The sequence below is a fragment of the Platalea leucorodia genome (genome assembly GCF_965183815.1).
Source record: "Platalea leucorodia genome assembly, chromosome: W".
Taxonomy (NCBI): domain Eukaryota; kingdom Metazoa; phylum Chordata; class Aves; order Pelecaniformes; family Threskiornithidae; genus Platalea; species Platalea leucorodia.
In genome coordinates this window covers 6,700,666-6,716,772 of record NC_138859.1, presented here as the reverse complement: position 1 = coordinate 6,716,772, position 16,107 = coordinate 6,700,666, and the positions used below count along the sequence as shown (strand labels likewise).

At 46.4% G+C, this 16,107-nt stretch overlaps 1 protein-coding gene across 3 annotated transcripts; it reads left to right on the top strand.

The window, feature by feature from the left end:
* The first annotated feature begins 323 nt into the window (after positions 1-323).
* Positions 324-15,755, top strand: LOC309601873 (cytotoxic granule associated RNA binding protein TIA1-like). Of its 3 annotated transcripts, XM_082335105.1 has the most exons (13): positions 324-385; positions 5,010-5,106; positions 5,561-5,659; positions 6,619-6,673; positions 6,845-6,877; positions 8,137-8,224; positions 11,774-11,849; positions 12,293-12,401; positions 12,891-12,986; positions 13,077-13,161; positions 13,771-13,894; positions 14,456-14,595; positions 14,818-15,755. In XM_082335105.1, the coding sequence occupies exons 1-13, from the start codon at positions 360-362 to the stop codon at positions 14,939-14,941; spliced, it is 1,152 nt and encodes a 383-aa protein (XP_082191231.1). In that variant the 5' UTR covers positions 324-359; the 3' UTR covers positions 14,942-15,755. The 3 variants fall into 3 exon arrangements, with proteins under 3 accessions (XP_082191231.1, XP_082191229.1, XP_082191230.1); XM_082335103.1 differs by lacking the exon at positions 6,845-6,877; XM_082335104.1 differs by lacking the exons at positions 6,845-6,877; positions 13,077-13,161; positions 13,771-13,894; positions 14,456-14,595; positions 14,818-15,755 and adding an exon at positions 12,699-12,768 and having other exon boundaries at positions 12,891-12,954.
* The last annotated feature ends 352 nt before the right edge of the window (positions 15,756-16,107 follow it).

Here is a 16,107-nt window from a genome sequence, read left to right as displayed (position 1 = left end):
TGCCAGGTCCGTACTGGGGGCAGTGTTACCATTATCGGTGGTCAGCGGCGGGGCGCATGCGCGGGAGCGGCGGCGGGCGGGAAGCCGCATCCGGCGGCGGCTCCTCCCCTCCTCTGGGCGCATGCGCGGTACCGCCCCCTCTTGGCCGGCCGGGCCCCTTCACCCGCCACCCGCCATCTTGCGAGGACCACGGGGGTTATTGTCCGCCGCTCAGGCTCGGCGGGGTCGCCGGCGCTCGGGCTGCCCAGGCGCTGAGGGGGCTGTGGGGCCGGCTCGGCGTGAAGACCCGGGGGGGGGTGGGTGGGGGGGCGGGCGGGGGCGGCACCACCACCATCACCACCACCATCATCATCATCATCATGGAGGATGAAATGCCCAAGACCCTGTGAGTGGGGAGGGGGCGAGACCGCCTATTGTTCCCGGCTCCGCGGGGGGGGCGGCCCGGGCTTCCCCTCACGCACGGTCCCTCAGGCCCGGGCGGCGCGATCGGGCCTCCGCGACGGGCAGTGGCGACTGTCCCATCCCCTCAGCCGCCTCAGTGCCAAGGGGAGCGGCCCCAGCCCGCTGCAGGACTGCGGGGTATCCGGCCCCGGCTCCCCCCGCCGGGCTCCAGCCCCTCCGCCTGTGCCCCGCCATTCCTGTCCCCTGCCTTGCTTCCCAGTGGTGGGCACTGGCATCCTCCCCCCCAGCCCGGGGCTTTCTCCCGGGCCTCTCCAGCTCACATCTGGAGGGAAGGGGGCTGGGGAGATGTACACCACCCCACCCCCGGTGCTCGCTCCCTGTACGTTTTCGCGAGCATCTGGCTGAATTTTGCCATTTCTGGGTTGTGTGCGCACCGTCGGCTCCCGGGGGGGGGGGTGGGTGTTTGAGGGGGGGCTGCCCTGGCCTAAAAGCTGGAGCCCCGCTGTGATGTTCAGCAGCAAGATGGAAATAAACGGGGGGTGGCCATGAAATCGGTGCTTGTCCAAGTGTTCAAAGCATGCTGCCAGCCTGTTAATTCCCGAGGAACTGATGGTAGCTGTAGGGCAGCTTTGTTAAAATCATAAATGGGGTTCATTAATTACAGGCAACTTCTCTGGTGTTGTTAGGCAGCTGACGCCCGCCGCTGTCAAGAGGCTTTTGGACTTTGGGTCGGCTGTTGCTCCCTCAGCTGGCTGTGTTTGAAGGCACAGGAGAGCTCCTGTGCACATCTTATTTGTGCATTTCTCTCCTTTTCTCTGGCAGGTGTTACCTGGAGTGGTTTCCCTCGTTTAGATCGGGGAAATCACAGGCTCCAGTCTTTCTGTTCCACCTCTGCGTAAGCTGTGATCTCTGTTTCAGTACAAGAGTTGAGGGGAGGAAAGACAGGAGGGAGTCTTTCCAAGGTGAGGGGAAAGTTTTGCCCTTGGACGATGGCTGCACCTACCCCAAGGGTTGATAAATGACTTGGCTGAGTGACTGCAGGAAAACAAGACTCTTACATGACTTATGCCAGCTCCTCTGGTCCAGGCTTTCCTGAGGGGTAAACGCTCTGTCTGCCTCCCTGTGCATACAATCCTGTTGTCTTTCTAATGCATGCATTTTTGAAACTATTCTTGGCATCTGCAAACATGGGTCAGACCTGTTGGCATATTTACACGTTTATTTAGAAAAATGTTTTCCCCCTCCCCGTCCCAATGAAATCGTTGTCTGGAGTTTAGTGGTCTCAGCAGTACACTGAGTGTGCTTGAGGGAATAAATTACCTGTCCTTGAGCACGTGCGGCTCGTTGCACAAACACGGCCGGGTTTCTGAGCTGCAGAACTGACAACTGAGCAATGTACTGAGAATAGTATTTTTCTGAATCGCTCCAAGTGACTTTCTCAAGTCATATGGAGGATTGTCACGAGCTGAATTTCACAGATTGGGTTTAGAACGAGCAGCTTGAAGGAAGAAAGTGCAGTTAAAAGTAATCTCTTTCCAGCGTGTGTTAAATATTTGCTTGCAGGAGGATTACTGTAGGTAGTGTTACAGAAACCCCATCTGGATGTGGGTTACGGGGCTCCCTCCTCACTTGAGTTGTCTTGCTGCGTCATGAGGGGCCACCAAAGTGGTCTGCAACGCGTCTGCCTTTTTCTTTAGTTCCCTTAGCACCTTTAAGTTATTTTTCTGGAGCAGATTCCAGATGTTGTTGGAAGCAACGTCTTGTTTTTGCCATTTCCACATAACCTGTTTCTGTGAAGGGGGTGTTGGAGCCTTGCCGTTTTGAAGCATGTTAGGAGCTATATTACTTATGTAAATGATTTCCTGGATAGGCAGCTCATTTTCACGTGGCCGGTGACTTTCCTTGAAAGCCACTCTTCAACGGCAGAGATTATAAATTTGATGAGCGGTTACAAGGCAGACTGTTTTTGAACTTTACAAAGACCTCTTGTTTGTATTTTTTGTATAAGTACGTAGGTGCTTGTGGAATATGTGCACTTCTAATTTGTGTGTCTAAAAAGATGCAGAAGTGCTAACACTCAATAGTTTGGTATTACTTTTCAAGAAGCCATATACTGATCAATGTGCAGTGAATAAATGGAGTTGTCTGCAGAGTTTGCCTTGTACAGTATAGTCCTTCATCTGCAAAGAAACATTGACCAACTCATTAATGAGAATCCAATTAGCAGGAAAGAGAGGGGTGGGAAGGGTGCAGGGGAAGGCAGAACTGTCATGCAGGAGAAGTCTCCTCCTGGAGACTCCTGCCTCCTGGCTGGCCCTACCTGGCAGGGTCACCTCGGCGCTCGGTTATTTCTTGTATAACTGGTCCAGGACAAGGTCTGGGTGTGCTGGACCCTGCCCCTGTGCCAGCTACATGGAAACAGAGCTGCAATGAAACTCCCTGGAAAGGTTAGGATGGTCAAACAACTCGAGTGTCGCACAGGGAGAGTACATCAGAGAAAATAACACGGGGATTGTTGCCTGGGGGTTACAGCTCTGTTTTTTTCCCATCAATCTTGGCACGGTTGATAGTATCGCAGGACTTTGTTGCAGTTTGTCAGCTAGTGGATTGGAGAAACCTCTCCAGACTTGCTGGCTGCAGAGAGCAGGCAGTGGATGTACACAGCTACGGGTAATGAGGTTATGCTGACAAATAACACGAGAAAAATGCTGCTGAATTTGTACAGTGTTAAGCTGTTTTTCTGAGTGACCGATGCGCTTTACGATTCCCCCTCCCTTTTTTAGCGTTTTGCAGAACACTCTTGTTCTGTGTGTCATTACTGCTTGAGTGGCCGTTGGGGGATGGCTTGACCACGCCTGTGCACTAGGAGCTGAGATTTGTTTTTACCTTTGTGCGGAAGCAAGTAGGTCAACATCTGGAATGCAATTACATCTACTGCCTCTATATGTGTGTATGTATGCATATATGTTGCTGCAATTGATCCTTTGAGGATGCATTTTGAAAGGTCTAGCCATGCAGAGATTCACGGGACTGTCGGAGATCGCTTACCTAAATCCTGCTTTTTCCAGCTAAATCCAGTGTTAAGGTAGGGAATGCTTCAGGAGGTGCCTGTCTGATTATCGGGGTGAAAATCCAGCGTGAGTACAAAGGTCAGGGTATAAACACCGTGTCTAGGAAACTTTCGGTTACAAATAAACTTAGACCTAGAAGGTGACGTGAGAGTCTCATCGCTTTAGTGCCTTGGCTTATTCATTATCCAAATGGCGATAATATTAAAAAAAAAAAAAAAAAAAAAGAGAGAGAGAAAAAGAAGTCTCGCTAGTTATGACTCTCAGTTGAACTTGATGCGGGGTAGAATGTCCTGGTGTTATCGAGCACAGACTTAATTGCCTTAACAAAAGTGCACTAAACCCTCTTCTATTTAAGGAAAGATCATCAGAAATGCAGGAATTACTCGCTTTGTTGAGCGAGAGGGATGCCTGTGATGATCTGATTCTGGTGAAGCATGTGTTGATTTTAAAAAGGAGTACGATTCTGAGTTCTACCTAAAATAGTTGTTCAGATTATTAATACGTGGCTTGCCGGGTTGTTTCTGACAGGAAAACAGAGGCTGTGTGTCTTGTTCCCCCATTCTCTCCTGCTAAACCAAATATTGGAGTGCATCCATCTCTTCAGGAAGGCTGTTCACAGCCTTGTGTCAACAGAAGGAGCGCAACAAGTCGCTGGTTTTGCTGCCTTGTTGTTTTCTTACAACATCTTTGCAACTCCTGCACCGAGACAGGGAGGATTGCTGATTTATTGACGTGGTTTCAGCAGCGCGATTTGGCTGTGGTTCTCGTTGCAGAGGCCGCGGTTTGCCACATAACGTTCCTTTGTGGAAAGGTGCTGCCACACCTTTGGAGCTGAGGTTTCTCTGTGTGCTTTTTTTTAAAAAAATCACATGACTTGGGCTTAACAACAACAAGAAAACCCACCTGTGGATCAAGGACGATCTTCGTCACTGAGAATGCCAAAATCCCAAATCGGAGCAGGGGTTCGGGTTCTGTTTGTGCTTGAGGAGGCTGATCCTTTCAAATGGAGGAGGATGGGGGGATGCCCATACTTGAGCACATTTGCCCTTGGTTGTTTCAGGCAGATCTAATGCTTTCAGATGATGAGTCATTTTTTTTTAAAAAGGTACTGACTAAATATTGTGTAATGTGCTTGCTAAACACCAGATTGAGCTACTAGGGCAGCTAGGGAAATGGTGCTTAGTGAATGATGACTGCGTATGATTATCGTGACTGCCATTTCTGTACATGGAAATCCATTTGGTAGGTCGCGTTGCCTGTATCTGGCTTTCTGTTCAGCTTTGAACCGGGGTGAGATTTTAGAAACACAGACCTTTGGTGGGACTGAGGACAGGTGCCGTTACTGCCCACTGTCACTGAACAATTTCTGCCCCGTTGCTCCATGAGTCGGGACACAGTCCTGCTGCACGCTTTGTTTCAATGGCCTAACCTGGCGGGTTGGGTGTTGGGGGAACAACTTTGGGCCATATTTGCTCAGTTACCGACAAGCAGACTGGAGCATCAGGATGGCTTATAACTTTTTATTTGATCCTATAGATATGTGGGGAACCTGTCAAGAGATGTGACCGAAGCTCTAATCCTCCAGCTGTTCAGCCAGATCGGACCATGCAAAAACTGCAAAATGATAATGGATGTAAGAGCCTTCACCTAATGATTGTCATGTTTCTAATGGCTTTGGGTCATACTTGCATGTTTCAGAATTCCACTGGAAATACGGCATGACCACGTTAAAGGGATGTAATAAGGCGGGAGATGACAGTCATGTAGTTTTGGCATCATTTCTGCCTCGTATCTGACGTTAAATTTAAGGCTGGGTGGATATTGCGAGAGGGAGTGAACAGGTTAAGATATGCGAGTGTTGCAGATGAGATGAGATAAGTTCTTCCTTGCCGTACTTTTACCTTTCTAAAGCGGAACTGAAACCTCCTGGAGCATTGTTAGTGCATTGATTGTGGTCTCAGTGTAGAGTAAAAAAGCCTATCCATTTTGAGACATTTAGATGTAACGAATAAGGAGCTGAGTATAATAGTGAGGGTACAGTTTGAAGAGGTGTGTATCAGTAATCCTTTGTTTGTTTCTTTTATCAGACAGCTGGAAATGATCCATACTGTTTTGTGGAGTTCTATGAGCACCGGCACGCGGCTGCAGCACTGGCTGCTATGAATGGCCGGAAGATAATGGGTAAGGTAAGCTGTCATGTCTGCAGGGTGAGTTGGAGTTGAAAAACAGGCTATCTCAGATGGTGCGGGTGAAATATCACTTGAGACGAAGTGGATACACTGGAAATGTTAGGCACTTCGTTTGGACAGAGGTCTTAATGTGGCACGACTAACAAGAAGAGCCGTTTTGACTGTTGTATAGAATCATAGAATCGTTAAGGTTGGAAAAGACCCTTAAGATCATCGAGTCCAACCGTTAACCTATCACTGCCAAGTCCACCACTAAACCATGTCCTCAAGCACCACAGCTACCCTTCTTTTAAATACCTCCAGGGATGGGGACTCAACCACTTCCCTGGGCAGCCTGTTCCAATGCCTGACTGCCCTTTCAGTGAAGAAGTTTTTCCTAATATCCAACCCAAACTTCCCCTGGCGCAGCTTGAGGCCGTTTCCTCTCATCCTATCCCTTGTTACTTGGGAGAAGAGACCGACCCCCACCTCGCTACAGCCTCCTTTCAGGTAGCTGTAGAGAGCGATAAGGTCTCCCCTCAGCCTCCTCTTCTCCAGACTAAACAGCCCCAGCTCCCTCAGCCGCTCCTCATAAGACTTGTGCTCCAGACCCTTGTAGGAAGAATGCAGAGGGAGGTGGGGATGTAGAACTGGGGAGGGTTCAGAGACAGCGGGCATAAGGAATATTTTAACTCTGCCAACCTTATCAGGATAAGGTCTCTCTCCCCCCACCCCTGCAAAAAAACACCTACCCAACCAAACCGAACTCCCAGACCAGGTCTGTTTACCATCTTTGCTCTTAACCAGTGGAACACAGTTTGGAAGAACGAACCCTCACCTGAGAAATGTGTCTTAAACTTGAGCTTTCACCCCAAACTTCCACGTCTTGTGCCCCTGTAGTGTCAAAATTAAATGCTGGTGGTATCTGAGCTTAGCTGTGATTTGCTTGATCTAACATGAGCAACTAACGTTTGCAGGAGGTCAAAGTGAACTGGGCGACAACCCCCAGCAGCCAGAAGAAAGACACCAGCAGTAAGTGTCGCTTATGCTTTGAGTACGTGTTTGATTTGTACAAGCAGTTTTTAAACGTAAACAGTAAGCATTGTACAATTATATGCAGTAATGTTTTGATCATAATCCTAAGATATTATTTAATGTGTTTGTGTTAATAAACTTAAGAACAAATCTAATCTTTGTCATCAGGTAGTACCGTTGTCAACACACAGCATTCACAAGGTAATTGTATCTTCTTAAACATAAAATGAAATCTCTCAAGGGTATTCATTAACCACCTGAAGCTACATATGGAGTTTTTTTCATTATGAATTTATTTTTTATGGAAAGACTTCCATTTCCTTGTAGCATCAGAAAGTGATCTAGTGTCCACTGTTTAGTTCTGGTGCTAATCTCCATCTGTTTGTCACGAGTGCAATTGTAAAAAAAAAAAACAACCTTGTCCCCTGCTATTGAGGCAGAATAGTTGGCTCCCTGTGAGGCTGCAGGATGCGCTCATGCAGACGGGCTCCTTGGGAGTATCTAGACTGTTTTCAAAATTGGGCTCCATTGCTTCCCGCTCACAGCGAGCCGACGTATTGCTGCCGTTCTCAGCAAGCTTGGAATTTCCCTAGGCCAGTGGGGCTGAACTACATCAGCATCCGAGTGGACTCGAGAGTTTTGTACCTGCTGTAGTACAAATAAGTCTGTATATTGCTAAGATGGTGTGTGACATATTGTTTGATTGTAGTGGAAAACTCCTTAGATACAGGACTTTTGTTTCTCTTTGGTGCGTGTTTTTTATGGCTCTGATATAAATTGAAGGGATTACTCTTTCCATTCTGTTGCCTTCAGTCTTAGTTCACTTGCACATGGATTCACACACGTTGAATTCACGTGGATTCACATGGTGTATTGGCTGGGCAACCAAAACTTTTGAGAACTCAAATGCTTTAACAGCAAAGTGTTGCAATGCAAGGTATTTTTTTGATTTGTTCTTCACAACCTGTGGTGTTAAACCAGACATCGTGGCTAGGTTCAAAATATGTCCTGCTCTAGAATGAGTGTTATCCTGCGTTTCTTGAATCTGCTAGACGTGTCAGTTGATCAGATTTTGATTAGCTAGTGATCTCCTGCCATGTTGAAGCTTAACACTAGCATACAGAGAGGAAGATTTTCGTGTAGTCTTGGCACGTTAAGTAAATAGTTTAAGACTTTGTACAGTAAATGCTGACTGGTTGTAAAAGCAGTTTGTAAAACACGAAACGTAAATGCTGTATGTCGCTGTAGTATCCTTAAAATCACTGACTCTGTAGTGCTGCCAAGCAACAGATCTGTTACCAACATCAGTAAATTCTGTTTCATAGTAAACTCTAGTCTTCATGTAGTTTTTAATAATAGCTGGAAAGCCGTGCTATGTGAGATTGCTGTGCTCTCTGTGTGTGTGTGCACAGGGTTCATCTTCAAACACTAAGATCCTTTTTTCTCTTTTTCCCCAAAAGACCATTTCCATGTCTTTGTCGGAGACCTCAGTCCAGAAATTACAACTGAAGATATAAAAGCAGCTTTTGCACCATTTGGAAGAATATCGTAAGTAATTTCCTAGGGCAAATAAACTAAAAGTTATCTCTCCTAAATGGAGGCAGCCTTATGTTTCAGTAAGTAAAAAATTAGAGTTGTCGCAGTGCAGGAATATACATTCATCTGTTCATACAGCGACTTGAGTCTGAACGGTCAGGCATTAAGCAGGGATGTGTAACCTGATTCCTTTATAGTAGTTTGTTCTGCTTTCCTAGAAAAGTTGCATCCAACTTGCTTTAGTTTTGCCTCGTTTGGCAAAGCAACGCTCGAAAAAATTGACTCCTAAACCCGGGGTGTGCATTTCACTGGCCCTCGCAGCGATCAGATTGCCATCACGCTGTACAGTTTGTGACTGAGTCCATTTGCACGTTCACGTCTTGTGAGGCTTTGGATTTTTTTGTTAGCTGTGGTGTGCCGGCCACCAGTAGCCAATGGTATTTTTGCAGTTAAATTCCCATTTCCCACAAAATGAACCTTTTTTTTAGCAAAAGACTCGTTGGGGCACCCAGAGGCTGCAGCTTGAGCGGCCTCAAAGCGTTTGGCGCTGGTTCGGTGTAAGCCCTCAACCCGAAGGGCTCAGCCAAAACCACGGGACCTCTCGGGTCAAGGAGTTGCACTCATCCCAGCAGTGCAGAGCGGTGGCGTGACAAGCGAACGTGTTACAAACGGGGAACGGTGCTCGCAGGTCTCCACCTGCCAGTTTGTTGTATTCAGGGTGTAGCAGAGTAAGGAGCAGTTCGTTCATTCCATCCTCCAAATGTAAACCATTAATTTTCCTTGTAGTGTTGTCTGTACTGGACATTGAAGTTTCTTGATGGTGATGTAAGAGAACATAGAGTGCTTTGGAATGTTGTGTAGTGAAGCATTTAATTGAAGTAAGTTTGTTTTTTGTTTTGTTTTGTTTTTTTTCCCCTCAGAGTCCAGTGTATTACTCTTTTAATGCCAGCTTGATTTCCTTTTATGATAAGGTTTAAAAAAAGAATATGTGATCTGAATGTGACTTGCTGCAGACAACTATCACGCTTGACTGCATCTTTTGTAATTGTCATCTAGGAAATGCAGAGGGTCGGACTCCTAAGGAGAGTCAATTTGTCCTCTGGCCAAACGTGGTCTGGACGGAAGGGACGAGGGGCTCTAAAGTAGAGCTGAACTGCTGGAATGAGTGCGAAAGGGAGGCAGGAATAGACGGCCGCATTGGTGGGACTGCAGTGGAGCTGTGACAGAGAGGTCCCCCTCGCTGAGGCAGCGCTGGGTTTCCGAGGTGGCAGTTCAATGGACAGTCACCTTTAACAAACGACACACACCCCCCCCAGCGAAATCCCTCCTGAGCCTGAAGCAAAAAGTAATGTCTGAATGTTAGCTGGGGGAGTATAAAATCCAAGTGAACATCAGGCCGTGGTCCATATCTCCAGGGCCGTGCCTGTTGTCCCATCTTTTCTAGAAGAGCTTTTTGGACGCAGAGCTGTTGCTGCATGGTGGTGGTGATGGGGAAGGGGGAGTGGTGCTCTTGCTTTTGGGGTACTCAGCACGCAGCTGTAGAGCTAACACATGGAAAACTCGCAGTTTGCCCTGGCTCAAACTGACTCTCCAAAATGAAACTCAGTTCTTTTCCTCCCACAAAAGTAGTAGATTAAGAATTGTTCCTGTAATGACTCTCTTGAACTCTTGTTCCAAAACCGAGGGGTTAAATAAAGCCGAAGGGACCTAAATTTTCTACTTGTTTCAATTTAACCTGGAAAAATATTGCTACTGTCTCTTAAGTTGAATGAAGTTACCTGACTTTACCTGCTCTTCATCAGTGACTAGTTTCTGGAAATGTGGTGCTAATGGAATATTTCCTGGTTTGTTTGGTTTTTTTAACATTGTCTTCGTTGGTGCTAAACTGAGCTTTTTTTTTTTTATGACACTGAGGTTGAACTACTGCATGATTAGTGCATAAGAAATTTTGGTAATTGTTTGCATCTGGATTTTTTAATCACTGTAAAAGCACACTTTCATTGTGGTTTCCTTTTATGCTTGCTGTACGCATGTTTTCACTTGTTCTCAAGTCTTTATTTTCAAAGTTTTCAGTTGAGGGTAAGTAGAGATGAGTTTTCCCCCCCCTCCCTCTATAGGCTCTTCGGAGCAAACCAATCTAAGCTTACCAAAGTGGCTCTTCTCAGGCAATTTGTAACATATGACCCAAATTCTGACCTAACCCAGGAAGGGGGAAAGCAAAAAGAGGGAAGGGAGGGGTCTCACAAAGAGGAAAGAAATAACATTTCTACAGTAGCTTTGGGAGAGGTATTTTCCTCGGGCCTTCAGCAATGGTGTCAGCACTATGGGCTAACGTTTGCCAGAATTAGGCTTATGATGCAGCATTTGCAGTTACTGTAAGGCTTAAAAAACCTGGTGTAATGAACCTGCTCTTCATTGTGACTTTTCTCACCAGTCTTGGAATGCTAAATGTTGTGCACATGTTAATGCTAGTTTCTCGGAACCCTATTAGATTATACAGCTGTAAATTACATTGCATGATTTTCTGACTGGTTTTATGTTGTTGTTTCTGCCTGTATGTGTGGGGCAAAGGAGGGGAGGAGAGGGTGGCCTGTATGCGAGAGCATCTCAACCCTCATTTAACTTGTACACAAATTGCCTGAGAAACGCTGTAGAATGGCATTCCACGAGTGGGGTTTAGCTCTTGTAGCTGGGTTCTCTTTTTAACTCAATCTCAAATAATAGGGCTCTGGTTATTTTGCAGAGTGTCTCTGAAGAATGGACAGAATTGCCATGGCTAACTACAAGCTACAGTTCACAGTGGACAAACGTTGTAGTTTTCTTATTTACTTTTATAAATTTTTTTTTTCTTTTTTATATCTTGTAGTTTCCAATCAGTCCTGTATGATTGCTGTTGTACAAATGCAGTTTAAATGATGTGTAACATGTAGTTTAAGACATGAATGTTTCGGTGTTTTATTTTCTTCAATAATTTCTGAAAATGTCAATCTCTCAAAATTTACAGCTGCCCACAGTCCAAAAAGGGGGTAACGAATTGACCCGGGAAAATTAAAGAATTCAGTTAACAGGCGACGTATGCCTTTTAATTCCTATCTTTTTTCATTTTTTCTATTTAATATTTTGAATGAGTAGGTAGAATGTGTTGGCAAATAGCGAGATTAAAAATTGCATGGTTAAAGAGAGCCATTCAGCTAATGTTAGTCAGCTACATGCCTTAAGTGATTCTTTTGAATAGCTGCTTTGACCATGCTTTGTGTCTTAACAGTTTGTAAAAGCATTTTGAAGCGGGAGCCAACTGCTGTAAAGTACATACGTTTGTTAGAGAAGCTATTGATTTGCATGTTTACATGATTAAGTTTAATTTCGCTACTACCTGGCAAAGCATTAGTAAAGTTCTGTTTAGAAAAGAAGCCTTTTGCTTTGACTGTGTTGCTGGTGCAATAAACAGTTGACGTTAGTAAAGGTGAAACGTGAAAATAAGCTGTACGTGTGACTCAAGTTGTCATTTTAGGAAGGTTGTCTTTCGAAGGCGCTTAACTGGCTCTTGTTTCTGCTTTTTAGAGACGCACGAGTGGTTAAGGACATGGCGACAGGAAAATCTAAAGGATATGGCTTCGTTTCCTTCTTCAATAAATGGGTAAGCTGCGGCACAATCTCGAGTGCCCCTGAAAAGTGGACGATGATTTTCAGCGGCCACTACAAGGAAGGAGTACTGTCGGTCCCGATCTCCATCTGGCTTCGGTTTCCCTGCCTGTCGAGGGGGAAGCATTTCTATTTGTTGAGATGCTCTACTACTGCTTGAGCCTTTCTAAAGCACGTGGCAAGCGACATCCAAATGAGTGATGTACAGACATGACAGAGAGTGACAATATGTTTGGTGTATATCGAGAGGGTCTTAGATGCACTCAGTGAGGCCTAATGGTGTCCCTTGTCCTGCCTAAAACCGCTTCTTTTGAAGTAGGATTTCTTTTGGCATGTTGCAAGTGTGGTGGGTGTGCGGTGATGTCATTCGTTTGGCTCTATCGCGAAAGGAAGAGTTGCCGACAGTGGGTTTTTCTTCTCTCCCTCTCTCGTGGACAGGATGCAGAGAACGCGATTCAGCAGATGGGCGGTCAGTGGCTCGGTGGAAGGCAAATCAGAACAAACTGGGCGACAAGAAAACCTCCAGCTCCAAAGAGTACATACGATTGTAGGTTCTTGGTTATTTGCGTCCTTGCAAACCTCCCGCCGCACCCCTAAGGAGGAAGAGAAAAGGGCGAGCTGCAAACCTTGGAGATTGTGGGAGGAGGGAGAGCGGGTACTAAAAGCAAAGGCTCTCTCGAACAGTTTCAAACCTCCTGAATAAAGCAGCTTCCTTAGCTACAGCGACTGTATTACCACTATGGGGGGGATTCCCTTGGCTTCTGCACACTCGGTTTGGAAACCTGCATTCTCTCTAGACAGCCAGGGCGACTCTGGCTTTTTAACTTTGCTCCCTCACTTTTAGGGCTTTCTGTTGTGATACAAAGTGGGACCGTGTCAAAGAGAGCATTTCCATTGGAGAGATTTTAAATTAGGTATATCACACCTACTTGATAGGTGTCTGCAGTTTGTGCTTGACATCTAGTGCCAATCGGGATTAGAATTTCTACCTAACGTGTGTCTGAGCCACTGAAAAGCTCTGTAAAATCTCTTTAAGCTAACACCAAACAACTGTCTTATGACGATGTGGTCAATCAGTCCAGCCCAAGCAACTGCACCGTGTACTGCGGAGGTGTTACTTCGGGACTGACAGGTACCGTGGCTTCGAACTGCCGTCGCGTTGAATGTCCCTGAATAACGCAGCAGTTGCCTCATTTTGATGCTCTCTTTCTTCCTGCTTCAGAACAGCTAATGCGCCAGACCTTTTCTCCCTTCGGGCAGATAATGGAAATCCGAGTCTTCCCAGATAAAGGCTACTCCTTTGTACGGTAGGCTGGCCTGTGGTTTGCATGTTGATGAATTTAATAAGACTTATGGGTTCTCATGCTTTTGGTGTCAGCGGAGCATGGGTGGGCGTGTGCTGAACTAGAGGGTGTGCTTTACAGCAGCCCTCCCTGACTGCAGCCTGATGTACGGCTTGTAGCGCTCTTGCCACACATTGGAAAAACCCCTCAACCCAGTCTAAACTGGTGCCGTGCCCTTCGTCATAAGAGACCTCTCTCTCTTCCTCTTATGTAATTTCACAGCAGAGTTACTGAGGCAGGCAGTCAAGTTTCGGGCTTGTTTCCAGTAGCGTCCTCATCTCTTTGTTGACAAGGCTCCAGATAACAACAAATAATTGTAAATTGACTTGCTCTCCTTGCTGCTGAATTTTGATGTGTTTAGGGAGAGTTACGACACCGAGACAGGAAAAGTGAGCATGGCCTGGCGGTCCCTGCCGTCTGCTGTGGGGGTGACAGAAGAAAGTTTCTGTGGTCAGGCTGGTGTCCTAACAGAGCCCAAATCTGCGCTGAGCTGGTGGGGACGCTCTGGGGGTTACTTCTGGCTGTTACTCCCTGAGCAAGTTGTTTATATTGGGATGACTTGTATTTTGACAGGTTTAACTCTCACGAGAGTGCCGCACACGCAATTGTTTCCGTCAATGGAACAACTATCGAGGGACACATAGTGAAGTGCTACTGGGGAAAGGAGACGCCAGACATGATCAGCCCGGTCCAGCAGGTCAGAGCTTCTCCTCTGCTACAGGCGTTGGCTTTGCTCGTTAGTCTTTGCTAGAAACCTGTTAAGTGGCCCTCAAGTCTGTGTGCGTGCCGGTTAGACTTGGTGTAGCATGTCACTTCTGTTATGGCTTATTTCATCAGAGCGTATTTCTCTGAAGTACAATCAAAAGATTTTAAATCCCTTGGAATGTGTGGACTCCCGTTAGGTAAAAACGTGTGCTGTAAAATCCTGGAAAAAGCTCACAAAATACTGCCCAGCCCACGGCACGTCTTCTCCAGCATGAAGGTGGCTGTTCCTGTTCCCTGGATCTTTGTGGATATTTGAGATGGTGGCGGCGTGGTTGATTGGGGGGGTGACGGGGCGCTCTACTAATTAAACACTCGCTAACTCCAAAGGGGTGCCCGGCTGCATGTCTGCGTGGCCATTTCAGCATTGTTTTAGCAAGCAGACTCGTCAGCCCCTGTCGGAGATGGCCTGGGCAGGTGGGGGGTGTCTCATGAGTTGATGGAAATTACCGCTTTCTTGGGTGCCGCTTAACACCCGGGTGTTTTCCCCTTGCAGAACCAGATCGGCTACCCGCCAGCGTACGGCCAGTGGGGCCAGTGGTACGGCAACGCCCAGATTGGTCAGTACGTGCCCAACGGCTGGCAGGTCCCCGCCTACGGGATGTACGGGCAAGCATGGAATCAGCAGGGCTTTAAGTGAGTATTTGGGGGGTTTTGTGCCGGTTTTCCCCCCATGGGAGGTGACAATCCGAGTCGGTAGCAGTGTGAAAGCTGCCGGGGCGTTCCTGTCCTTCCCTGCTTGGGATGAGGAACGTGTGTACGGATCCAGGAAGGCCCCACTCGCGCACCCCCGTTAAGTTCTCCCTCGTTACCGACACCTTTGCCTAACGAAGTTACCCCCCTGCCCTTCCCCGACAGTCAGACGCAGTCTTCGGCGGCGTGGATGGGTGCCAACTATGGTGTGCAGCCGCCGCAGGGGCAGAACGGGAGCGTGATAACCAACCAAACAGGATACCGCGTGGCGGGCTTCGAAACGCCCTGAGGAGGAGAGGACTCTGAACGCGGCGGGAGTGGCGCCGAGCCTCTGTCGACCACTGGGATTTGTCAGATCGAGTGTTGGATATGATGTATTTATTTGAGAGAGAGAGAGAGAGAGAAACAAAAAAGCATTTTTAATCATGAAATTGTCATCCATGTTGTTAAAAAAAACAAAAACAAACAAACAAAAAAAACCACAAAACGAGATGCTGGATGTCTGCTGACTTTTGCCTTCTTTTTCCTCCTTTACGTGTTTCTTAAGATCCATGTTTTTGAAACACAGCAAATGCAGGGACTACTGCTGCTGAAAATTGGGGCAGCAAATTGCACAAACGTCAACCTTTTTGTTTTTCTTTCCTTTTCTCGGAAGTAGTGTGCCATTCTAGTTTGCATTCCAAATGATTTAAAATGTATTATAAACCGTTGTAAAAAAAAAAAAAGCCAAAAGTGTGTGAATCCTGAAGCCACCACGTCTTCAGCCTTTGCACTGTCTGTTTTAAAAGAGCCTCTTGTATAAAGCCTCTATCTCTCTGCTTTTGTTACACCGGGTTTTTTCAATGATAAATTATTAGTTTACATTGTTTTTTTTGTATCTCAGCGTGTTTTTCAGGGTCGTCTTTGCCTTATGATGGGGAAAGGGGGGATGCTCAGTGGGGCGGTGACCAGCTCCCCTCATGAGCGAGGATTTCCATCCTGGCATGGCGAAAATCTTGTTACTAAAATGTGACAAATTCCTATGAACCAGACGGGTTGTTGTTTTGGTTTGGTGTGGGTTTTGGGGTTTTTTTGGATTTTTTTTTCTTTTACCAATTTCTGCATTTACGTGTACTGATTGTGAAATTAATATTTTGCACAACTGTTAACCACCGTTGTACGTTTCCTTATTTAACGGTAGGGCGTTGAGTCCTTTGACAGGAGTTATGCCTCAAATCTTTTTTTTTTTTCTTTTTTTTTTTTTTTTTTGCATGTGAATATTGAATAGATTCTTGGAATACAAAGTTCATCCTCTCTTGGTTTTAAATAATTATATAAAACTCCCCCAATATCCCAGGTCGTGCTGTGAGTGCTGTTTCACTGCTTCCTTCTGCTGCCAGGAAGCAGAAGGTGACTGGAGCTCTGCAAACCTGATCTTTTGCAACGTTCAGAGGCTAAAAACAAACTTTTCTGTCC